Source organism: Mercenaria mercenaria, chromosome 13 (assembly GCF_021730395.1).
Source record: "Mercenaria mercenaria strain notata chromosome 13, MADL_Memer_1, whole genome shotgun sequence".
In the NCBI taxonomy this organism is placed as follows: domain Eukaryota; kingdom Metazoa; phylum Mollusca; class Bivalvia; order Venerida; family Veneridae; genus Mercenaria; species Mercenaria mercenaria.
The window spans coordinates 53,750,302-53,776,924 of record NC_069373.1 but is presented as its reverse complement, the minus strand read 5'-3'; the positions used below and the strand labels follow the sequence as shown (position 1 = coordinate 53,776,924).

At 36.0% G+C, this 26,623-nt stretch overlaps 1 protein-coding gene across 1 annotated transcript; it reads left to right on the top strand.

Moving 5' to 3' along the window:
* The first annotated feature begins 13,549 nt into the window (after positions 1-13,549).
* Positions 13,550-24,786, top strand: LOC123530317 (uncharacterized). Its single transcript, XM_053520902.1, has 13 exons — positions 13,550-13,706; positions 15,244-15,406; positions 16,119-16,340; positions 16,662-16,779; positions 17,535-17,888; positions 18,396-18,595; positions 20,104-20,290; positions 21,764-21,869; positions 22,223-22,360; positions 22,931-23,029; positions 23,398-23,495; positions 23,970-23,972; positions 24,676-24,786. Exons 1-13 carry the CDS (start codon positions 13,550-13,552, stop codon positions 24,784-24,786), a joined length of 1,956 nt encoding a protein of 651 aa, XP_053376877.1.
* Positions 24,787-26,623: the final 1,837 nt, after the last annotated feature.

Genomic DNA, 26,623 nt, shown 5'->3' with positions numbered 1-26,623 from the left:
ATTACCGGCTTTCACGATATTTAGTAAGCGATGGTTTCGCGGCTATTTTTAAAGCTTACAAAAATATTGTCCTTTATAAAAAGCACGAAATCATTTACAGAATGACAATATATTTTGCACTTTTGTGCTGTATCAGTGGCAGATTATTAATGATGTCACAGTCTAACATACGTGACGTCACTTCACAAATGCTAGCATTTTATAACTTAGGTGAATTACAAACCATTCCAGGTTCTCTACTGGAAAAATACTTTGATTTTTTTGTTGGGTTAAACGTCACATTGACACACCTATAGGTCATACTGCGACTTTCTAGCTTTTGCTGGTGGAGGAAGACTAGTTGGCTTCCTCGCATGAAGAATTCAACGCCCAGAGCGAGGCTCGAACCCACGTCGGTAAGGGGCAGGTGATTTGAAGTCAGCGTCCTTAACTACTCGGCCATGGACGATCCCTACTTTGAAATGCATTACATTTCTTGAACAACAATGTCAACAATAAATATAAATCAGAAAAAAAAATCTCGGTTATATCAAATTCGTAATGACCCTCCGCTGATTCAGTTTGTTTATTTCTAACACGCAATTATTTCAAGGTGAAATGAGGACCAAAAGGTCAGTGCTTCGGGCTTTTATTGTTGGTAACCAATCAGACCAATAGATTAAATGTTGGTACATGACTCTGGTGTTCTTACCCGATTAATTCGATAAACAATATATCTGACATCCGGGTTGATGATACAGATGTCCGGGTTAGCTCAGGTATATATGGTCACGTCTGCGGTCAGTTTGGTATTCAAAATTTTAATTTTGAGTGTTAAATTTTACAGCCAGAATTTCAACTCTGGACGAGGTAACTTGCATTTTTTCTTTCATTAATTTGGTTTTTAGACAAATATTTTTCATCTAAAATACAATTTGCTAATTATCAAAATGAAAGAATGTACTGTTAAGATTATGTACAGCCTTTCTCGGGATGGCTTTAAAATGAATTTAATTCATACAAATACAAAAAAAAAAATAGTTAGAAACAATAACTTTTCGTTTTTGTTTCAATTTAACTTTCATTTTCAATGTTCGTCATTATTTTTTTTTAATTCATATGATGTTTTATCTATGTTTTCAATTTTAATAAGTTTACAATTATAGGCAGTCTGTAAATCTCTTATTTCATACCTCTCATTTATTCATTATTTTATTTGTTTACATGTCTGTTTATTAGTTACTTGATTTATTTAATAACTGACCTTTTCATATTTGTTATTGATTTTTTGTTAATTTATTGGTTAATTGATTCATTTAATAACTGAATTTTTATTATATATATATATTATTTAATTTCTTCATTATTTTAATTTATAGCATAAAAAAGAAGAATGCGCCTTGGAAAACTTCTTTTCGCATTAACCGTGGTAGTTTTAGCAGCTGTGTTGGAAGGGCACCCCACGTGGAAGCCAATTAGGCCTAAGTGGTGGAAAAGTGAGTAGTTATCTTTTCAAATAATTCCAAGTGTAATCAAACTGCATTTTTATGTGAACTGAAATTGTTGGATTTGTATATAATTCCGCGAAAATTTGCGTGTATGTCTTTCTATGCAATGCTAATAACCTTTTTTTACAACATACACATCTACTTTTATAACTATTATATAAATGACAGAAGTGTGCTCTTTAATATGAAATGTACGCGTCAGTACGAAAGAATATCACATACATATTTTTAATTTACATTAAGTTACAATGAAACCTGAAACGTCAATATTTATAGGTTATTAGATTTGTATTGAGAAATATGCATGAGTTCTGCAGCGGAAATATTGCGCGACTTTAAGAGCGCAATATTCTTTCGCTAAAGAACGAGTGCATATTTCCCGATGCAAAGATAATAACCTTTTTGTTACATACGTATCTACATGTACTGTATAAATGTAATGTTAATATTATGAATTTGTTCAATAGCCTAAATGCTGACAATACTGAACTGAATAAAAGAATTTATGCAACGACACACATTAAAATACGTCAGGCACCCCTACAATATGAAATTCAGGCGTCAGTGTATGGAAAAATATTGAGGTTTCCAGTACCATTTTATTTAAGGAGGAATAAAAACGAGTATGTAATAATTATCGATATTGACTTTCATGTTCTAGATGTGTACTAAGAAATTTTCGCGAAATAATATGTTGTTTTTTTTTCAAGTCGTGCAATATTTCTGCTACGGAGCTCGTGCAATTCTCGATACAAATCTAATAAACTTTACATCTCTCAGTTCCTGTTGTAAGTACGTCGAGTTTGAAAATATGTGTGTGTGTGTTTATGTAAGATATGATGTTCAGGATTTATCTAATAATACTTTTTTATTACTTAATTTCTTTATAAATTGATGTATTAGTTATTTGATTAATTTAATGACTGAACTTTTATTATTCGTAATATTTATTGTTTATGTGTTAATTTATTATTCTCTTTTTTGCTTTATACTTAAACTGTAAGTCCCGCACAGTATTATGGCGTTTCTATTTAACTAAATTTCAACCATTTTATAGTTTAATATCAGTAGAAAATACATTTTTTGTGAAAGTACCCAATATAATTCATTGTGGTATTCACCAAAAATCATCATATAATCATTTGCCTTTATCCGTTAAAGTCTAACCTGATATGATTTTATATATTATTTGTGTAAACTAAAGCCGAATGTAGCAACATTTAGGACAGAGAATTAAGAAACATTAACATTATCTTAACAATATTACAGTGTAATAAAAATGAGTTCAAGACGGCAGGAAAATGAAATTCGCGTTAAATTTTGACACACTGAGAAACTACATGTAACAAAACGAACAGAATATTTAAAAGCCGCAAAACATCAGATACCAGTCACGTTATTTATATGTTTACACCAGTGTTTTTTTCTTTACTTTATGAGATAATAGTACTTTCTAAAAATTAGAATTCTTTATTCTTTCAGAGTTCTTATGTTCCCAATGGTACAACTGGCCATGGGTAGGAAAAGGTAATACTTCTTTCTTATTGCTCGTGTACATCTAACCGGTTTACTTTTTTAACACTGTTTCTGAGTAATATAATTCTTATGTAATGCTAAAGGTATTAGTGTTTTTACATGCTCTTACCTCTCGTGGAGAGATTCAGTCAAACCGAGTCTGTTTTTATATGAGCAGCACCATGAGAAAACCAACATAGTGCGTTTGCGACCAGCATGGATCCAGACCAGCCTGATCCATGCTGTTCGCTAACGGTTTCTCTAATTGCAATAGGCTTTGAAAGCGAACAGCATAGACCTTGACCAGACTGCTCGGATGCGCAGGCTGGTCTGGATCCATGCTGGTCGCAAACGCACTATGTTGGTTTTCTCATGGCGCGGCTCATATTTTATTTAGTGGCTTTCTATGCTCCCAAATGACCTTTTTATAAATTTTATTTTAACAATGTTCCGGCGGATTAATCATGTAGATAATGTTTTATTTTGCTGTTTCTAGTTTTAAGTTCTGTTGTATGTTTTGCATATTATTCAATTAATTGAAGTAATGTTAATAGAACAGGATAATCATTTTCTAAAATATTTTCTGTTTTGCTTGTAGCTCAGAGTCCAGAACCGACGGAACGAATTCCACAGATGCGAACACTGATTGGATCTTGCCGAGTTGATGTTGGTACATGCCCAGTTGGGTTCTGCTCAACTAAACTTAAATTTTCTGAGTTTTGTCCCGATGACGGCTATATATGCCCCGAAACCGAGACCCGAACTGCATTCTGTGGAGTATTTGGAAAGAGGAGATTCGAATATGTCAAACATTGTGGCTGTTGCAAAGACAATGGTGTTATTGTCAAAGGTGTTATTAAAGACTCAGCTACTAAGGATCCACTGAATAAGATAAATGTCTACTTCAATCGCAAACCTGTTGCTCGCACTGGGGAAGATGGTGAATTTAAGTCAACGATAAAATCAAGTGTCCGATCTATTGTGATAACGACAACAGACAAGAGTAGGAAATACATGGACACTGTCAAAATTGTTGATATACCTGAAGGATTTAGAGGCCCGGTAGAAGTTGAGCTTTTAATGGTACAGAAATCTGAACCTGTGAAAATTGACTCAACGGTTGGTGCAGTACTTTCTCTTTCAAACGATCCACTTGACCCAAAAGCTGGTAATACCGTCATTGAAATTCCAGCTAATTGGTTCACAGATCTAAAGGGTAAACCTTACAATGGAAACGTAAAAGCACGTGTAACATTCATTAACTCTAACGGCAACTCAGATGAAGCAGCCCCAGGTCGATTCCAAACCATTGATGATGGTACGAGAGAACCGCTCATTACAGATGGGATTGCCTCATTTAATTTCGAAAGTCAAGACGGAAAATCTATCAAACTTTCAGGGCCAGTGAAATTCACCGGAAGAGACGGTATGAAAGTTTGGGAACTAAATACGGTAACTGGTTTATGGGAACCTGCAAGAGTTATTCAGTCTAGAAGAAAACGTCAGGTCACACTTGATGACATAATCAACATTGAAAGCGATCGTTGGTACAACGTTGATAAGATCCCTGGTGCCCCTAGATGTTACTTCAAAGGTAGAATTTTTGACGAAACTAGCGGGGATGAGATCACAAGTAGTGCAACGACGTCATTTAGACCGGAAATAACTGCCTATACCTCCATTGGACAACGTTTGCGATTGTACGCAGCCTACACAACAGAGCCTAGTACTACCTGCTACGAGGTTAGATGTCCGATTGTCAGTGATCCTAACACAGCTCTAGCTGGATTTATCAACATGTCTGCTACAGAAGTTATTTCTGTCGGAGGAATAAATTTACCGTCCATAACATACCTTACTCCAAAAGAACTTATTAATTATGATGTCTCTATACAATCAGCCCTATCTGCTGTTCAATATGAAATTGCTCCAAATGAGCTAGACGTTTTCGTTAATTTTGTATCCGACGTTGCAGGTCCATTTTATACCGACAGAAATGATTGCGAAAGCTCTGACATAACACAGCCGTCTCTTCATTTCTTTAAACCAGAACTACCGAGCTACGAACCCGTACCAGATGGTACGGACATTTGTACTGCAAGGATAGCTTTCAGAGATGAAAGGAATTTTTTCAGTTATGCAACCACCTTAACAGACTTACCGGAAGTGACAGGAATCAGCGTATGGGAACAGGATGGCTCGAATTTCTATTTTACCGATGTCGCTCAAATGGAATTTTCTACTGATGAAACATATATATTCATATGTCTGAAGTACCGATGTAGTAAAGAAAGTGAAGTTACCACTGTCTACCTCGATATAGATATCCCAACGGTTGAAGAAACCTTCACTCGTACACTCCCAAATGGTACAGACATCACCTATACGACCACAACACAGGAGTTTTATTGTCGAGGAGACTATGCTGAAGGTTCTCTATCAACCGGCAAGGAAGACGCTGATGAAGTAGCTACTATTGAAGGATCGTTCAATGCTCCAGAAGATGTTGGAACTGGACCGGATTTCTACGACTCGGAGACCAACGATTGCAAAGAAGAGACTGACCCTGCAACATTCGCGTATGAATTCAATTGCTACAGGAAGCAATAGCTTTAATAATCGTAAACCATCGGGGTTTATGAATATAAATATTCAAAAGGGTTTTTTTTTCTTTAAAAATTATATTTTCAAACTTTTGATATAATTGACATTGAAATGTTCTTCAACAAGTACTTTACTACTACATTTTACAGCTATTACATATTTCACACAGTTTGCAAATCTTCTGTTCGAGACTAGTAATTATGAATTTCAATGTTGATGTTAATATTTCAAAACTGTAGGAAATAACATCTGCAAGAATATCTTTTGAAAACACAGAATGCAACTAAGGAAAAGTAGGAAGATTTATACTTTATGTGTACGCAAATGAAATAGTACACAAGTATTAATGGTAAATGTTCTTTTTTTCTTTAACTTCTGTTTCGGGAATTTGGAAATGTACTTATTTTATATAATTTTGTAATAAAAATATTTGTATTTCAAGTCTAGTTGTTTTTTTTTTTTCAGAAAATATATTTTCTTCCAAACCATACGTGTTAGGGAGTAAGAAAAGTACCAATGTTATATAATTTGAGTCCACAGATTAAAAGATTTTAAGTTTTCGTAGTGGAACATGTATCCTTGTTTGAATTAAATCTTTATTCTTGCTTGAAATTGGTAACAAATTCATCTCGCGACAGTCTACACGTTTTGAACTGCCAGTCAATTTTTTCAATGTTCTGAAGCAGGGGCTTTTTAGAAATATATAATAATCCTAAAGTATTATTTCCGTACGAAATCTACAATTTTCAATTTCCGCTATATCTGTCTGCCATATAGCTATTTCAAATATCGAATGAAGGAACAGAACACATAAGAAATGAAAATACCCGAAATGCAGTAAAATCTTTTCAAAGAGTAGGACATTACCATAGAATGTTTTTTTTTTTCCTTTATATGTAAGCGGATATTAGGGAGCATGCCTCAAAATAGAGTTACAAAGTTAGAGTAAGGAACTGGACTTATATTACATGGAATTGTCCAATAAGGAATAAAGAACAGGTTCCCCATTCCTTTTTCAAATTTCGAATAGATAGAACAGACGAAAAATGAAAATATTTGATATGCGATAAAATATTTTCAAAAAGTAGGTATACATTGCCGTCATAAAATGTTTAGATATGCAAGCGATATTTTCAACGGATATAATTATATATATACGGTATGTATCTGTACATTATTGTCTTGATGTGCTTTTACAATCATGTCTTGTGTGATAATTGCAATAAACTATAATTAAACTAAATTAAAGAGTATGGCTCAAAATAGAGGTATAAAGTTCAAATAAGGAACTGGACTTTTTTCAAAAGCCGAAAAACGGAACAGAACCCAAAGAAATGTAAATGCTACCGTTGCACTAAAATCTATTCAAAAAGTAGGCTTACATTTCTGTCATAAAATATTTTAACTACGTAAGCAGTTTTTTCCAAGAATTTGAGAGAGTATGCTTCAAAATAGAGGTACAAGGTTCGAATAAGGAAACTGAAATATATCAGGTGACAATTTCAAATAAGAAGCTCGCAGGTAATGGGACCGATCTCATTTGACGTAACTAGCAGAGCAACTCGTGACAATTGAAGGTTTTGAGGACGAGCCGCCGACGATTTCACTAGCCTAAGCTAAAAACAGAAAAGCGGGGTCGCCCCAAAGCGCCTTTTCGCTGTATTACGGGGAAACTATGTCAGGAAATTGTTGCTTGCGAACAGATGGGTGCACAGACATGGGGCTGGTCCCATTCAACGCAGATAGCCGGGCCAGGTCCTTAATCCATATTTAACTTTTCCATCTGATATTTAGTCCAGTTCCTTATTCGAACTTATACCTCTATTTTAAGGTATATTCTCTCATATATACGTTAAAGATACCGCTGACATATTGAAAGCACTTTATTACGTTAATTTATACCTACTTTCTGTAAAGATTTTATTGCATTTCAAGTACTTCCAGTTTTTTGTGTAATATTCATTATTCGACATTTTTTTTTTTGAAAAAGGAACAGGGAACCTTTTTATTATTGGACATTTACATCATATATATGTCCAGTTCCTTATTCGAACTTTCTACCTCTATTTTATGGTATCACTCTCTCATATCCGTACAAAATACCATGTATATACTTAAAACATTTTATGACGGTATTTGAAAGATTCTATTGCATTTCCAGTGTTTTCATTTTCTTGTGTTCTATTCTTTATTTGACTTTTGAAAAAGGAATAGTGAACCAGTTTCTGATTCCTTATTTGACAATTCCATCTAATAGGGAATCGATCCCTCTACGGTAACATGCAACATACCGAATGAGATATATACTGTCGAATTAAAAATGTGCGTGCACAGAGCGTCTGACTTCGGATTATTTGGAAGAATATGCTTTTTCCTTGTGCCTAATAAGCGTCCACATAACTTCCTTTCCAAACCGCAACGTCTTGCACATCAGTTCAAATAAGAATATATTATATATATACACGTAGTGTGCATTTGTAAATAAAATCACCTACAGTTCGATTAATAGGTCATACGTGTTCATACTTTTCAAACAATAATTTCTCTACTTACAAAATAAACTTTCTACTTTTTGATTATGTTTTGTTTTAGCTTCAGCTCACGTTTTTTCTTATACAAGACATACTAAAATATGGAACCCTGAGTTAAGGTTATAAAACACAATCTTTAATGTTTACAAACATGATGTTTACGAAAACGAATTGTAGTAAGCACAGTTCATATAAATAGATATACCTCTCCGGATGGTGCGCCTATCCAAGAGGCGGAAATTACCAGCCCTTTAATACAATACAATATGGGCAGTGTTGACTTTATTCCAAAATCTACCTTTAAATTGATAGGGAATCGATCGTACGCGTAGTGACGAATCTACGGTAACACGCGATATACCGAAAGAGATATGAGCAACGTCATGAGAAAACCAACATAGTGGCTTTGCGACCAGCATGGATCCAGACCAGGCTGCGCATTCGCGCAGTCTGGTCAGGATCCATGCTGTTCGCTAACAGTTTCTCCAATTCCAGTAGGCATTAAAAGCGAACAGCATGGAGCCTGACCAGACTGCGCGGATGCGCAGGCTGGTCTGGATCCATGCTGGTCGCAAACCCACTATGTTGGTTTTCTCATGGCGCGGCTCATATTTACTATCGAATTGGAAAATGTGTCCTTCCATGCTGTCATTAGAAAGTAATTTTCAAATGTTAAATGTTGAGTTGAAGTCGGATCGATTCCTGATTGAGGCAGTGCATTATTTAATATTATTCAGTCCAGTGGCTTATTCGAACTTTTTACCTCCACTTTGAGGCATACTCTCTCACATCTGTGGAAAATATGGCTTACATATTTAAAACATTTTATGACGGTAATGTATGCCTACGTTTTGGAATTAGTTTATTGGGTTTCAAGTATTTTCATTGTTTTTAGTGGGTTAAAATGATTCAGAGGCTGCTGGGACGGTGTTATCTCCCTTGGCACCGGCTCCTGGAGGTCTGCGAGTGTTCCTGAAACTGTCGCAGACCGTTTTAAATGATTAAAAAAGAAATAGGAACTACTTGATTAGTGTTATCTCTCGGTTCCTAAAAGTCTGCGAGACCTCCTGAAAATGTCACAGACCGTTTTAAATGAATAAAAAAGAAACAAGGATTATTAGGATGTTGTTTTCTCCCTTGGCACTGGTTCTTGGAAGTCTGCGAGGCCTCCTGAAAGTGTCACATACCATTTTTAATGGGTTGGAATGATACAGAGGCTACTGGGGCGGTGTAATTATTGATCCAAAATTAATAGGGGCTATCTGCTCTTGATTCCCAATCACCCTTTGAATAAAATCTGTAAAAAACCCATGGCAGCTCTTGTTTGTTTGTATTTGTTATCTAAATTTGTATGCAAAATGTTTCTGTTTGTTTCAACTTAACGCCATAATATATTACATCGACGGTCAATGCCACAAGTAATATTTTCACGAGGGATTTAATACTTTGATCTAACATATTTCCTTTTCATTTATTATTTTGACTAGTTTTAACTAAGTTTTACCGATTTTGTACCTCCTTATCAATAAAATGTCAATTTTATACGTGCATTTGTCCCTGTGAAATTACAAGATATACGTTTTAATATTTGAATGTTTCAAAGAAAAAGCATTAAAAGAACGATTTTTTCTAGTGTAGTGTATCTGTACTTATGGAATTAAATGTAGATAGCATGGTTCAAAGTTCAAAATCATCCATGCTAAACAATACGTACGAGACTGTCTTACATGTCCGAAACGTTGCGACTTGGTACTATTTCACTAAGTTACACTCGGTTTTTATCATGTTCAATATAATATTAAACTGAAACTTTGAAATGATCCTTTAGGGCAAGCGTAGTTTTTTATTATCGTGATATTCCTTTTGTATCAGTCAATATCTATCGTTAAAATGTGTTTTTTAACCAAAGTGGAAAATATTAGGTACTTGAAAATGCAGCTTTCTGAATGGTCATCTAGAACTATCGATGTCATTTGTCAGGCATACGCCTGTAAATAAATAATATTATCTGAGCAGTAAAATCACTGTAAATGCGCTCTACGTAAGTGCTCAGACCCTTCTCGCACACTATACTTCTTAAATGTGTAAAAGCATGTGCACAAAAATGACAAATTTTGCCGACACTTGGTTAGTTGTAATGTAATAAAGTAATAAATGGAAATAGAACAATAGCGCTCAGCTCATATACATGGATCTGAATACCCAACACAGAGCTATATTATGTATGTTATAGTTTTACGTATTTATGCATTTATGCCTGATGATACAGAATACTAGTACCGAAAATTGTGACACCAACATACTGATGACTTTTATTAAGTCTTTTGATTAAAATGAGAGATCAGTACTTCATGGTTCTAACTTATTGTCACTTTGGAATGAAGTTTGTTTTACAGTAACTTCAACATTCCTCAGAAACAATATCATGTACCCCACCTACCTAATTCATGCATTTCAAAATAGCATAGTCCTTAGTAAATTAGCAAATATATAAACCGAAATTGAGAGGAGCTGATTATAAATTATGCATTTCAGTTTTTATGTCCGCCGAGCGTGCGGACTTAACAAATGTTAAATGTTGTAGCTAACATTACGTCCAAATCTCATCTGCTGCCAATTGTTGCACCTTAGGGTCAAGGGGGCGCAATAGAGCGCCATCTAGCGGAACGTGACATATTATGTTTGACGACGCCACGTCTTTGCGTTCTAAGCGTTGACGGTAAACAGCTTTTATGCTCAAGATTTCATTTCGCATCTAGATTTTCGTCATATCTAAACAATTAAATATCTACTTGTAGTACATAAAAGGAGTTGAAATAACTACTGCTTACTTTAAATATATTTTCTGATATCATTCTTTTCCATCAAAGCTAGAAATAACGCATTGAAGCAAAACAAAAATATTTATTTATAATTAGAGTAAAAATATGGCTAAACGTTTGTCAGCATTTGACCGTATTTATATTCAATACTCATGTTAAAAACTTGCACCGTTTTTATCAGTATGTGTAATTGTTTTCAAATTAAACAACGTGAATATTGTATCTGGATATAGCCGCTAAATTACTGTCATTTTCAATTTTAGCTCGAAACAAAACCGTGTGATATGAACTGTCAAGTTGCCTTAAGGTTATAGCAAGCATTTAATTTACCAGGCAATGCCAAGAATGTCGCCATTTTAAGGATCACATGGTTGAACCATCTTCACGTGATTTGCTTGGATACTACTTTATGTGTTCGATAAGCTAGCAGATGTATAAGATAACTGTTTTGAGATGTACCAAATCATTCTTTACAGGCTGAAATGCTTCCCACCAGGATTTACCTTAGTCATTTTTATAATTTTTATATTGTTAACGTAGGCAGAACACGTGTACGGTTGTGGTTCAACCAATCATTATCGAATATAAATATTCGGATTTCATTAATGTCTTTCAAATACGTCTTCGATTATCGAACACATACAGCAGTATATATTAGATAAATCTTCGATCATTGAACGCATATTTCGATTATCGAACACTTGTATCAGTATGTATTAACTATCTCAATAAACTGTTACATTGAATAGATTTAAATTGATATTTTTGTACTTCAATACATGTTAGATGGTAGAAATTACACGTACTACCGACTAAAATAGTATTCAAGATGACTGCGCTTCTCACGATGTCTGCGGCACCATCGAGATGCCTGCCGCACTGGACTGAAAAGTCGGCAGAACGAGGGGATATGCCTTTTCCTTGACATGTATTTTATCTCAGTTGATCAGATGTCATGTCTTTATATAATATACTACAGAAATACATCATTCATTTTTCAGCAGGATATGAAATGACTCGGAATATTCACTGCTTTTGTAATTTTCATGTTACTGTATCCGATGAAAAACATGCGCAAAATAACAATATTACATATTTATTCACAAACTGGGCATGGATTTGTCGGCAAGACACAACTACATTCCGCTGCATTCCCCGATTTCTAAAAAGTTTTTACTGTAAAAAGACAATAACCAAAAACATTCAATTTTACTCACCTTGCTCGTTATTTTTGTAAACATCCTGCGCAATGCCTGTGCCGAAGGCGCGATGCCTTCATTTCAGTGCGGCACATTTTGTGCCGCAGGCAACGTTTCATACCCGTGACTCAGTTTGTTGGTGAAGTTATTGACACTTTTCGAAGAAATAACTGTCATATTAAAGCATATTCTCCTCCATATTTTGTCTTCCTTTTTGTTACATAAAAATTGAGTTTTAAGACAAGTCTTTACAGTAGCAAATGAAAAAAAAAATCACATCGTTCGAGATTCGAACACAAAACGTAAGATTGTCTTCTGTTTCGCCTATTGCTAACCGGCTTTGCCTGTTTAACTTTACTCTGCTAAATTTCTAAAGTCGACTTGTCCATTAATCAATTTGGGCAGTACCACTTATTATCCAAAGGGGTGTTCACTGAAAATTTCCTGACTGAATAGCGAACAGTGCAGGCCATGATCAGCCTTGATGTGCAGACTGATCTTGGTCTGCATTGATCACAAAGGCATAATCACCTGCCCCCAGCAGGCTAAAGGTTAAATACGCTTTTTCAGTGCAAACCTTATATTACTTTAGCATGGAAATTCATCTCATATTGTTGTGCAAAATGTAGAATTGTAAATTAATAATCAAGTTTTACAGGAATAGAAGTTTTTGACAAGGTGTTGCATCGAATCCATTATTCTCACATTTATGTAGAGTTATTCGGACAGAGGCACCTTTAATGATATCATCTACCATATTTCAACATAAGGAATAAACAGTACATAAACATCAATAACTAAAAACGAGAAGAGAAGAGGTGATAATAATGAGAATTAAGAAATCAATGGCTCTTGTCACCTTTCCGCTACCGAGAAAAACGTTCAGCCGTTGCAATGGTAACCATTAGCGAGTTGTGGGTCTTTACTCAGTCTTTGTAAAGGAAAGGAGTTAGACAACAGGTAAAATATTGTTAAATTTTATATATTCATGTTCATTATTTTTTTTCAAGAAATAATGTAGTATTTTTGAGTCAAAAACTTTTAACTATGCAAAATTATTCCCTAAGAATTTCAAGATAACGCCTGGTGGATCAAAGAGAAAGGGGTCTTAGAAATCCATCATTACTGTTCATATTTACTTTTAAAAGTAACTAAAACGTAGATGTGGATATGCTTCATATACGATAAAATATGAAGTGTTGTTGCAAGCAGGAGTGTACCCGAAGGATTTTTCATTCTTGCTAGTTCAATATTACATAATAAGAACCCGGGGCAAACAATAGAACGGACCTACATTGTAGATTTCGCATATAAAAGTGTTATTATCTTTATTCTTCGTGGTTGTATTGATACATAATTATGAAGTCTTAGAATTTCAATTTCAGTTCAAGATGCCGTTTTGGCAGAAATCTGGGGGTAAGGTTGCCCCTGCTAAGCCCTCAATGACCTCCTCGATGACATCACTGTCACCATCTCAACTAAATGCAGCCATCATGGACATGCTGCACGTGAACAACACCGGGAACCAGTGTTTAAACGCTTGCAGAGGTAGGTTTCCTAAATTTAAACAGATAACGCAAATTGGATGTCATGTTTTCATAGTTATTAATTTCTTTGAACTGCGCAGTTTCTGTTTTTTTATTGAAACGAATGTTTAATCATGTTTGATATACTAATTTGATAATACTTTTGTTAAACATACACGTTGCGACGGAAACAAATAATAATGGTAACAAGATTGGTTATCCCACAGCTTCTGAGTGCCATGCTTGGGATTGTCTGTAAATGGAACACATGTGCACAGTACCAAAAACTGCGTCGTGAATTTTGTAAACATTTTATGTAATCACGACAACAGGTATTTTTAATTAGAAAATCATGTACTTCTCAACGCTTGTTTTCCTTTTCACTTTTCGTGGTTTTGTAAGGGCAAGCTATTTTTGTAAAAAGTCGCAACTTACGCTTCATGTATAATGTGATTCTCCAAAATCAAACAACGCTAGAGACTCGATTTTCAATCAACCCTCCATTTTATAAAACCAGATAACGTTTGAGGTTTAGGTACCAATCCTGTGATTAATGATTAAGCGCAAAACAAATTGCAAGCCATTTCATGTGAATACACGCACCGATCTCTTTCCCCGTTTGAAAGTATCATTTTCTTTTTCGCATAGTTTCTGACATTATAGATCATGTACAAATTGATTTGGTGATGTTTCATTCCCGAACATGCAGCTTTACAACAAGCGATGCCTTTACAAATGCCTGTGCGAAAGAATTTACAAATAGTAGTTTCTGCAAGCGTTGACATACGTGCAACCGGATAAATCAGTTGTAAACAACAATTAAGAAGTAAAATACGACGACAAACATGTATTATGTTACATAATATATTACACTAAATTAACAGACATGTGCAGACAAATGCATATACACAAATGGGGCGACATTCAGTTTTTACCAATGCAGATACAGATCAGAGGGACAGAACGAGTCAAAGCCCGCGGAACACACAGCGAGATACATGCATGTCAGGTTAACTTAGCCTAGCTCTCTGTGAATTGACAGCCTGTTTCATTAACGAGCTCTGTTGGGTGGGAGAAACTCAAGAGCATCTCATTGTGGTTCATAAGATATTATCCGCACCATGAGAAAATCAACATAGTGTGTTTGCAACCAGCATTGATCCAGACCAGCCTTCGCATCCGCGCAGTCTGGTCAGGATCCATGCTGTTCGCTAACGGTTTCTCTAATTGCAATAGGCTTTGAAAGCGAATAGCATGGATCCTGACCAGACTGCGCGGATGCGCAGGCTGGTCTGGATCCATGCTGGTCGCAAACGCACTATGTTGATTTTCTCATGGCGCGGCTCATATTCATCATTATTGTACAGCAAGTATTTGTAAGCATTTAATAAAATCTATGAAAATATCCTTTGGAAGCATAGAAGGCAGCCAAGCAACATAATAGCAGACTGTTCATGAGAGGAAATGAAATGTTTAACATCCCTCACGCCCTCTGTCACCGACTTTGCGGATTTTATTGTTCTATTATAGTAAAAAATGAATGTCCATTTTTTGTCAAGGTGACCCAATCACGACGGCTGGTCAGCGGAACCAGATGATCAAGATGTTAGCCATTATTCTTATACCTGTCTCTATTCTTGTCGGACTCACCGGAAACTCATTTGGCACGACGCTCAACAACTACCTCTACTCAACGTCCATCAGATCTACACTTCTCTTCAGGTTAGTACTCCTGCTGCAGACAGGCACTTAGTTTTTTTTCTGACAAGTTTAACAACATGCATTGACTGAGGTTCCACCAGAAAGAAGTGTTTCAAACAAAATTGAAAACGCTTGCTTGTATGACAATCGAATTATTACACTTGGTATCGTTAAGCAGGTCATGGCTTGTTAATGCTGCTACAGTAATGGTAGATAATATCTGCCAAACTTTGCCTTTCAATTTTTTTTGGTTCCCACTACTTTTTAACATCTTTACAATTCTATTTGTCAATTAAAAATGTCTGTCATAATCTATCTATATTAACATTGAGTATTTCTGTTCACATTTCCATAATCCGGCTCTTCAGTGAAAAATAACAAAGGAAATATACTTTGTGTTAATACACTTCGTTGACTTACCTTAGATAATATTGTATTCTCTATGAAAATACAATATGAGCCGCACCATGAGAAAATCAACATAGTGGATTTACGACCAGCATGGATCCAGACCAGGCTGCGCATCCGCGCTATCTGGTCAGGATCCATGATGTTCGCTTTCAAAGCCTATTGCAATTAGAGAAACTGTTAGCGAACAGCATGGATTCTGACCAGACTGCGCGGATGCGCAGGCTGGTCTGGATCCATGCTGGTCGCAAACGAATTATGTTGGTTTTCTCATGGTGTGCCTCAATTATGTTTTTCACATTAAGTATCACCGGTTAAACTTCAGTTTGGATATGGCGTACATGATTCGGTCTCTGCAGCGTGAGAGAGACGGCAGCGCCCTCTACCTAAGTTCAATCCGTCCGGAGACAAAAGACTTCTTACTACAACGCTATCTTGATACAGACGAAGCTGTGCAGAATCTGCCAGAGTGGCCGACTTCACTCAGCAACACTAGATCTGAGTTCGATTCCAGCGAGACCTTCTTAAAGACTTTGAATCGACACAGGTATATTTGTAGCATAACGCTCGGCCAGTTAATGATCAGTTACCAACATCTTGATCAAGACAATTAAAGATGTTAAACATACTACTTTGTATCTATATATGAAATGAAAATAGAATATATATAAATATCTAACCCTTGAAGAAACCTATTTTATGCCTACATGTATAATGAAAACGCTCATGTATTTTTCTGTATATTTAGCAGTCTGGACAGTATTTTTTGTCTTTTTTTCGATACCGTCTGTTGCTTTTAACTAAATGGAAGCGTTTGTGTCAGTTTCAAAGATATAGCAAATGACAAAGTTTCGTCTTACATTGATAGATATGAGTTAGATACGTTAAAAGTAACGTTTCACGAGGAATTGATCACATACTCGGACTGGATTGAAGTTTTCATCAAGTGGTTCTACAAGTCTATCACTGAGGCACGTGCAGAAAAGGTACGAGTCAAAATCGATAGGATATGGAACTAGGCAAAAAATAACATATTGAGCGCGCCCTGAGAACCACATGTGCTTGCGCAGCATGATCAACCAACTGCGGATCCAGCTGGCTGGATCCATCGTCCAAATCACTATGTTGGTTTTCTCATGGCGTGGCTCATTTGTAGATTTTAATATCCTTGATTTGTTTTCGCATGTTTTGTACTACGTTTCAGTGCCAGTATTTGTCATTTACCAACTAAACTGGTAGAGACCATTTCTAACGTATTCCTTGAAAGTAAGTGATAACGCCACGACGTCATGTCTGTCTAATGCTCTGTCCGCAGAGCGAGCTACCCGTAAAAGCTTGCCAAATAAACAAAGTCTTTGTTTATGTTATAACAGTAATTATATACTTAAAACTGAAATGGAGAAAAATGTATTGAGCCGCACCATGAGAAAACCAACATAGTGCATTTGCGACCAGCATGGATCCAGACCAGCCTGCGCATCCGCGTAGTCTGGTCAGGATCCATGCTGTTCGCTAACGGTTTCTCTAATTGCAATAGGCTTTGAAAGCGAAAAACATGGATCCTGATCGCGGATGCGCAGGCTGGTCTGGATCAATGCTGGTCGCAAACGCACTATGTTGGTTTTCTCATGGTGCGGCTCATATGTAGTTTTACAGGCGATCCACCATGACATTATATAAAATGCTACAGCAATGTCCTAGAAAGTACTTCCACTAATACCATTTCTTCAACATGATCTAGGTATGGAAAGCTTTCGTTGCATACCAAGAACTACTGGTTGCATCGGAGTACCTCGGTCGTGAACGTGCGATGGGTGTTATATTTTACACCCTTGGCGAGTTCCCGACACGAGAAGAATACTTGTATTTCGTGGAAAGCCAGGATACCTCCAACGCTTCATTCGCCGCTGCTCGGCAGTACTCGACAATAGCGAAGGAGATCTACGACGCTAAAATCAAAGGAAATCCTGAAATCATGCGCACCATCCAGAATAAAAGGGGAGAAATTCGCTCTCGGAACTCTGGGGCCGTCATCAATACAGTGGGGTCTCTGCAAGATGCCAAATTCTGGTTTGAAAATATGACATACTTTCAGGTAGGTCGTAAGTGTGAGACAAAACAGGAGTATCTTCAAGGCACTGGCACACGATTTACAGCATATTTAAAAATATAGATACTGAATATTTTAGGTATTAGTCTAGCCTAGCTAATAATCGAGTCGGAGAAACATATCAAACCATTGATGGAAAGATACTAATAAAACTTCAGTCAGCATAAACTATTGTCAGAGCGTTCTTATGCGCAAGGTTTGAAAAAATCATTTCAAGCAAAAACTTTTATATTGTTTAGCTTTTAACTCAAAAAGGCGATACCGCCATTGATTTTAGCAGCAACTGTTCTTTTATTAATTTGAGTGGACAGTACATGCAGTGTATGGTAAAACTTGAGCTCCAAGCTTTTTGCTTTTCTTTAATTCCGCCTTTTTTTTAAGAATTCACTACATCAACAACTAATTTTATGATGCAGTTGTCTCGCCCAAAACATAGTTTTATGGAAAAATCTTAAACATATGAAACTTATGTAATATTTTCGTTTTGTTAAGGATATTATCCGCGAGGCCCAGGTGTCACTGGCTCTAACAATTGACGGTCTTCTTGCGGCAAGACAACAGACCGACCTCACTAATATCATCATCATCTGTATCATATTCAGTGCCGTCCTTATACTCTGTCCCGTCATTATCTACGCCGTCTACAATCTCACTGTTGAAATCCAGAGATGTTCTCTTCATATCGCAGATAGGTAAGTGGTCTCTGGTTTATCGCCTAACTTTAACAACGGCCCTATACTGTGCCCATTGATCATCAACGACGTTTATTATCTCGTTGTAAAATTCCAGATTTGTTTCCTTCATATCGCAGATAGGTAGGTGGACTCTCATCAATCTCTTTGTTTATGTTTTCCGTATATACTCTACCCTGTCATCACCTTCGTCGTCTATAATCTCATTGTAGAAGATCAGAATTGCTTCCTTCATATCGCAGATGAGTAGATTGTTTCTTGTTGATCTCCTAATTTAAACTTCGGCCCTTACTCTACCCTGTTATCATCTATGTCGTTATAAACTCACTGAAGAAGTCCAGAGTTGTTCTCTTCATATCGAAGATGAGTAGGTAATTTAATTTCGATGTCCTTACTTAAGCGTCGTCCATTTACTCCGTCCTGTCATCGTATACACAGTGTATGATATCACTGTAGACATCTAGAGATATGCCTTAAATATCGCGGTTAGGTAGAGGCCTAACTAAACTAAAGGAACCAGCGTGGGAGCCATCTGGTCTAGTCGCGTAATGGCTGTCAGGTATTTGAACACTAATTTTTCACTTGGCATGGCAACAGAGGTCTAAATTGAAGCTAGTTTCTGTTTAAATTTCATTGTGGATGTATTTTTGACATTTTGGTAGGAAAAAATGGGAGAGCAGGTTGTATTTGGTGAAGTGAAGCTATTTAGTTCGTATAGTACTCTACCCGTCATCAGCTCGTGTATATCATTGTGAGTCAATGTTCTAACGAGAGAAATTGTTCCCTAGAATCTCTCTTAGAAACATGCCCTTACTTCCTCTGTTATTACTACGTTTATGATCTCACCGAAGAAGTAGAGGATTTATTTCGATGGTCTACAATTTGGTTACTCTTTAAACGCGTCCTGTCTTTATATAGAATATATAGGAACTAAATATTTAGATTATGTTAGCTAGAAGGCCTGTCATCAATATAATCTAAGCTTCCGTCTAATCCATTTAACATGACTCGCCATCATTGTCGTCCTTTATACTCTGACCTGTTATCATCTGCGACGTCTGTAAGCTCTCTGTAAAAATCCAGAGATATCGATAGAACTGTCATCAGACTCCTAACTGACGGACAACACACAGGTATAGGCTATTTTTCTTCCGAAACTTACACACCAAGGAATTGTCTTGAATATTTCAGACAGGCTTTAGAATTTCATATAAATACAAATAAGTGTGGTACGTTTGAATCGCATCTTACACACTGTACCTATTCTAGGTATTCTATCTGTATTTATACGCCTAGGGTCTTTCTTCCATCTCTTACAATATGCTATGTGGAGAGAAAGTTAATCTTTTTATCTATAAGGTAAATGATACAAAAGATTTCCTTGAGGGAAGCTGAAGAAGAAATCTTATCTAAATAAAACTGCATGAAATATTCACGAGAATAAGCATTTTAAGCAGCCTTAAACAGATTCCCATTAACGTTGAACATTGTTTGATGATGTGATTCAGAACTAAGGCTTTAAGCAAGGAGAAGAAGAGAACAGATACCCTGCTGTATCAGATGTTACCCAAGGAGGTTGCCGAGCAACTGAAGCAGAATCAGGAAGTGAGGACCGAGGAGTTTGTACAAGCTACCATCATGTTCAGTGATATTGTCGGCTTCACTAATATTTCTTCACGCAGCTCGCCACTTCAGGTAAATTTGCTTTCCTTCGCTCTTTCACTCGCATTCCATCAACGTGTTAACCCTTATAAATAAATTCTAAGATATTTAATGTCCTTATTAACGTTTCGTTTCTTTCTAGTAAAATCAATATACTGGTAGCGACCAAAGCCGTTTGTATTTCATTTTCTCAGCTTTATGATGTGTGATAACCGATTTGAATAAGACATTTAATTAAAAGTTATCTTCTGCAAATAGTTTTCATTCATGACTATATGCATCAATTTTTTCTGCGCTTTTCCACACGTTTAACTCAATAGGAAGAGCGCAGATCTACGGATCGGCGAGCCGTGAGTTGAGTTCTCGGGCAATGTTTATGTTCTCCATGACGATTCTATAGAAGAAATGCCCCTACTTCAGATTCATGCGGAGAAGTTGGCAGTTACTTGTGGAGAACAAGTTAGAACTGGTACAGAATCCAGGAATGCTGTTAGGTAAACTGACCGTCGGTACGGAACTGATAAAAATATTGTTAAACAAGAGCTGTCACTATTGGTGACAAATGCCCCCTTAAGTAGGCCCAAGAATGCCACAGTTGTATTCGCAAATATCACATTTCATTTTGTGACCTTGACCTAAGGGGCCTCGATCATAAGTGTGACACATCTTCTCAATATGGTTAACATTTGTGTCAAATTATTTTCAAATCCCTTGATAAATGGCAGAGTTATGGACCAGACAAGAAACACTTTTGACTTCTAAGTGTGACCTTGACCTTGGAGCTAGGGGTCTGGGTCTTGCACATGACACCTCATCTCATTATAGGGAACATTTATGCCAAGTAATTTCAAAATCCCTTCATCAATGGAAGAGTTATGGACCGGACAAGAAACAGACCATGTTAACCTTTGACCTCTAAGTGTGACCTTGACCTTGGAGCTAGGGGTCTGGATCTTGCACATGACACGTCGTCTCATTATGGTGAACATTTATGCCAAGTAATTTCAAAATCCCTTAATGAATGGCAGAGTTATGGACCGGACACGAAACATACCCTGTTAACCTTTGACTTGTAAGTGTGACCTTGACCTTTGAGCTAGGGGTCTGGGTCTTGCGCATGACACGTCGTCTTATTATGGTAAACATTTATGCCAAGTTCTTTTAAAATCCCTTCATGGATGGCAGAGGTATGGACCGGACACGAAACAGACCACGTTAACCTTTGACCTCTAAGTGTGACCTTGACCTTTGAGCTAGGGGTCTGGGTCTTGCGCACGACACTTCGTCTCATTATGGTAAACATTTATGCCAAGTAATTTCAAAATCCCTTTATGGATGGAAGAGTTACAGCCCGGACAAGAATTTACCGGACGCACGGACGCACGGACAGTGCGATTTTAATATGCCCACCTTCGGGGGCATAAAAACACAAGACAAACGATATCAACTACTGATTTTACTGTCCAAATAACTCGGTGAATATCATGTCGCATGTAAAACTTTCAGATAGTTGAGATGCTGAACACGATTTACTCGTGTTTAGATGAGAGAATAGATCTGTACGATGTTTACAAGGTAGAAACTATCGGAGATGCTTATCTCGTAGTATCGGGTAAGTTGCCTATTGTCTTTGATGGATTGTTCTCTAGTTAGTAGTTCGTACAGAGCAGCTACTATTGTAACCATAAATGGAAGATAGAGACCCGGTGTTGTGATCCACGGCCTTCTCTCGATTATTTCGACAAAAGTCTCATTTCAAACAGGTTTTGGCAGGGTTATATACGCTTCTTATAGGCAACAAATCTGTGTCCCTTTTATTCTATGAAGAATATTATGATTAGTTTTATATGGAACTTGAAACAGCTTGAATTGTACTCGCTATAGACACCTAAGTATATAAAATTTAGAAATTAAAATAATCCTCATTTCTTGCACATACTGTTGTTTTACTAATTATTAATTTAGGTCTCCCTAAACCAAATGGTAAACGACACGCCTCCGAGATAGCTTCGCTGTCACTTGACATTCTAGAGCACGTGAATAGAATGGAAATCCCACACATACCTGGAACAAACGTCAGACTGCGAATCGGCAGCCATAGCGGTAGGTACTTTTTAGTAGTACTCATCAAGAAAGCCGCTTGTGCGTCAGCAAGTAACGCCAGCAATACATAACGATAATAAGTTAGAACGAAGCATTTATTAATTTAACCAAAGTTGATTTTACTATGTAATATGCAACATGCTTGATTTACAATGTATAGTTAAAGTCATGAAATACTGAATTTAGACATCCAATATACAGAGACTTTAATATTGTTCTGCGAATACTGCATTAAGAACGCTACAGAAATATATGAACCTCAGATACTATAAGATTCATAAGACGTTATTAATTCGCACGTACCGACCAGTATTTTAGGAATGAAATGAAATTGAATATTTCGCTATACCTTTCTAACACCCGCTATGTTTTACCAAATTAGCATGAAATTTTCTAAATGAAGAAATTACTGGTCTTTCTACAACAGCTTTTGCAACTGAAAGAATAAAACAACTGCCGTCAAAAGATTGAAGGAGTCATAGCAGACCCAAAATTTGTTCTGATGGTCAAACATTCTGGAAACAATTTCATTTTAATACATAATTTACTCGAAATATTTTATGGTTTCAGGTCCGGTTGTGGCGGGAGTTGTTGGTACAAAGATGCCTCATTATTGTGTCTTTGGTGAGGCCGTGAACGTGGCCAACAAGATGGAGGCGCTCGGCAAACGTAAGTCCAAAAGCCCATTACATAATGAATAAACATGATATGTTCTATCGAGAAAAAAAAACAAACAAAACCACCTGAACATGGCCGTGTATAGCTTCAGCTTGCAATTAGGAAAGCATACTTGTATACAGGTCAGTAGATACAGCAAATGATCAGTTTATATATCTGAGGAAGAAAAAAAAAGTTCGAATTTTGACAACAATCTTGATAAAGACTGTAGGGAAAACTCCATTTTTCATTGGTCTTTGTACTCATTAAACATGATATGTATGGTATCATAACTTCATATCACAGGCATTTTCTAATACCAGTATTTTACTGGGCATTATAAGTATGATATTTCAACAAGATCTCCTGTATTTTGCCAGCCTGTAAAATCCACTTGAGTAAGACAACAGCCGACATTCTCACAGAGGTTGGAGGGTACGTGATCAAAGAGAGAGAGGACTTTCCCGAAAAGGTAAATGTTAGCACTATTCTTCTTCCATATTTTTATATATTTCTCACCTCAGCAAAAAAAAAGTTGCGAATTCTTCATTATACAAAAACATTTACTTACATTTTTTCACATTTTTGTTCTGGGGCGACGATTTATCATTCAACAGGAATTTAAACAGATATCAAAAGTCAACCATCTTTGTATACTCATTTCTAGTGCTTGCAATTTTTTACATACAAAGTTTATTTGGTATATTTTGCATGGAATAAAGAATAAATAAAATGAAAGAAATACTAGACGGAGTCATTTTATGGAACCTGATGTTGCTATGAAAACTATAATACACTACAATTATAGTACATGGAATAAACGTTCAGTAAAGCAAGAGCTCTCACTGTAAGTTGACATATGTCCCCTAGTGTGTCCATCAAAAATATTACAAGATTTATGCCTGATTGGACATAATACGCCCGTCAGCAAGCAGAATATTAGTAGATCAAGGCAGTAAAATGGGCTTTAAAACAGCAATTGAGCCGTGCCATGTGAAAACCAACATAGTGCGTTTGCGACCAGCATGGATTCAGACCAGCACAGGTCAGGATCTATGCTGTTCGCTTTCAAAACCTGTTGCAATTAGAGAAACCGTTCGCGAACAGCATGGATCCTAACCAGACTGCGCAGATGCGCAGGCTGGTCTGGATCCATGCTGGTCGCAAACGCACTATGTTGGTTTTCTCATGGCGCGGCTCAATTCTGTTTGGAGGTTGGAAGGGGGAGGTGATGGAAGCTTGCCATTAAAAATAGAAATAAGGAAATAAACTCAACAAAAAGAAACAAAAAAACAACAACAGCGACGGCTTAGTGGGTATATGTATGGATATAGGCTGTAGATAAGAGGTACCAAGATACAATATCAAGAAGAAAAAACAAATTTGTGCCAGACACTACCCATAAAAAGATTTTAACTTTTCATTCAACAGGATCGGAATACAAAGAAAGATATACATCATGTTCATTTTTTCACATTCTTGTCATGAAAATACAATGTATCTTTTCTACTTTAATATTCAAGTTTATGTCTATGTATGTTTAAGTCATTTTACTCATTTACTTGAATGGAAATTGTCCTACAACACTGACAACCATTTATTCAAGATAAACAACAATATAAGTGTGTATATTTATACTAAAAATCTCTTTACTTTAGAATGACCATGACCTGCAGATGGCATTTAAAGGGAACGTGAAGACATACTGGTTGGTTTGTCGTGAAGGTTTTACTCCCCAAACGACCCCTGACCTCGAGACAAAGGCTTGAACATACTTCTGTGTTGTATAATAACATACAGATGTTTTCTTTTATTTCTAGCATTTCATTTGATGAAAAAATAAAGTATGAATCTAACATCTTTATTGTACAATAAAGAGATGTGTTTTATTGTTATGAGATATTGTGTTTCTTTTTTTACAACATTTATTTCAGTTTGATAAACTGACACATCATAAACTCTGTACAAACTCTGGTCATAAAGTATTGATCAATATCAATATGAAAGCAGCATGCCTCCAGATCGTTCGACAACAGAAGTTTTTATTTTTTTAGATATCTTGAAATAAATGATATATTTCTTAAGAAGGCTCTAAAACTTAAATTACCGACAAACTTTATGTTACGGAAACACATGAGAATTTGCTGTTTTTACTACTTTTTACGATGAAAATCGAAAAGCGTTTGTCATGCTTTTCCTTCAGGTAAACTGTCTCGATTATAAATATCTATATTTCGAAGTCATTATTCACTACTTCAGCTATAGCGCTATTGGTTGCGACGACGGATAAATGTCTTTATTTCCACGGCGGTCCGGGGGTTCGATTCCCGGCGCGGTCATATTTTTTTTCTTGATTTGGAACTTTTAAGATATTCTAGAAACAAAAAAATATATTCTAATGTTCATAATATGACCAAACTTCAATTTGAAAGAAAGATTATTTTTTAGCCAAATCTGGAAGCATGCTGCTTTAAGATTGTGGGATGGTGAATTAAAGGGAAGGGCAATATTGTTCTTATGTTAATTCTGTCTTCTAGGATTTCTTAAATCATTTAAAGAAGAGAAAGAATTCTCAAAGTCGGTTTGAAAATGAGAAAGATACGAGCATTTAAATATTTGATCAAAATAGTGGCCATTTGGTTTCCATGGCAACAAAAAACAAAATGGCGAATTTATTAAATTTCTAGATACATATTTGAACTGTATTTACTTATTTTTGTAAATTAATTTGTGTACTTTTTCCAGCTATTATGAAAAAGATTACCATACTTTACATTGTACACTCAAGAAACATATGAAAAAAAAATCAAATTAATATATTTAAAATGTTGTTTGCTAAAATAATTTCAGCAGTGTGTAAATGACGTTATAATTAAACACGCTAAAATGGCTGCCTCCATGATCACCAATTTTCTTAAATTTCAAACTGCCATATCTTTTTCAATAATGGTCCGATTTTAAAAATTCGTTCAGTGTTATGGAAGGCTTCAGAATGGCTTTCATATAAAATTACCAGGCATTCCTAGCCCTTTAACTTACAGCATTAAAGACTATCAAAACTTGTAAACTGATAGTATGAAAGGTTACCAAAGATTGTAAGTGATGGTGACATAGGTTACAGTATTAAAGATCATCAAAGATTGTAAACTTACAGTATTAAAGGTTACAAAAGAGTGTAAGGGATGGTGACTGAACTCGTACAGTATTAAATGTATGCACATATATTGGAGGAGGTTATTTATTGAACTAATAGTATTGAATGTTTTCAAAGATTGTAGAGGATGATAACTGAACTTACAGTAATAAAAATTATCAAAGCCTGTGGGCGATTATGACAGAACGTACAGCAATTAAGGTTATTAAAGATCATAGGGGATGGTGACTTATCTTACAGTATTAAAGGTTACCAAAGATTGTTGTGGATAGTGACTGAACTTACTGTTTAAAATATTATCAAAGATTGTTAAGTTACAGTCTTAAACGTTATCAAAGTTTTAGGGAAAGGTGACTAAATTCACAGTATTGAAGGTTATCAAAGATTGTAGGGGATGGTGACTGAATTTAGTTTTAAATATTATCAAATGTAGTTAACTTGCAGTCTTAAAG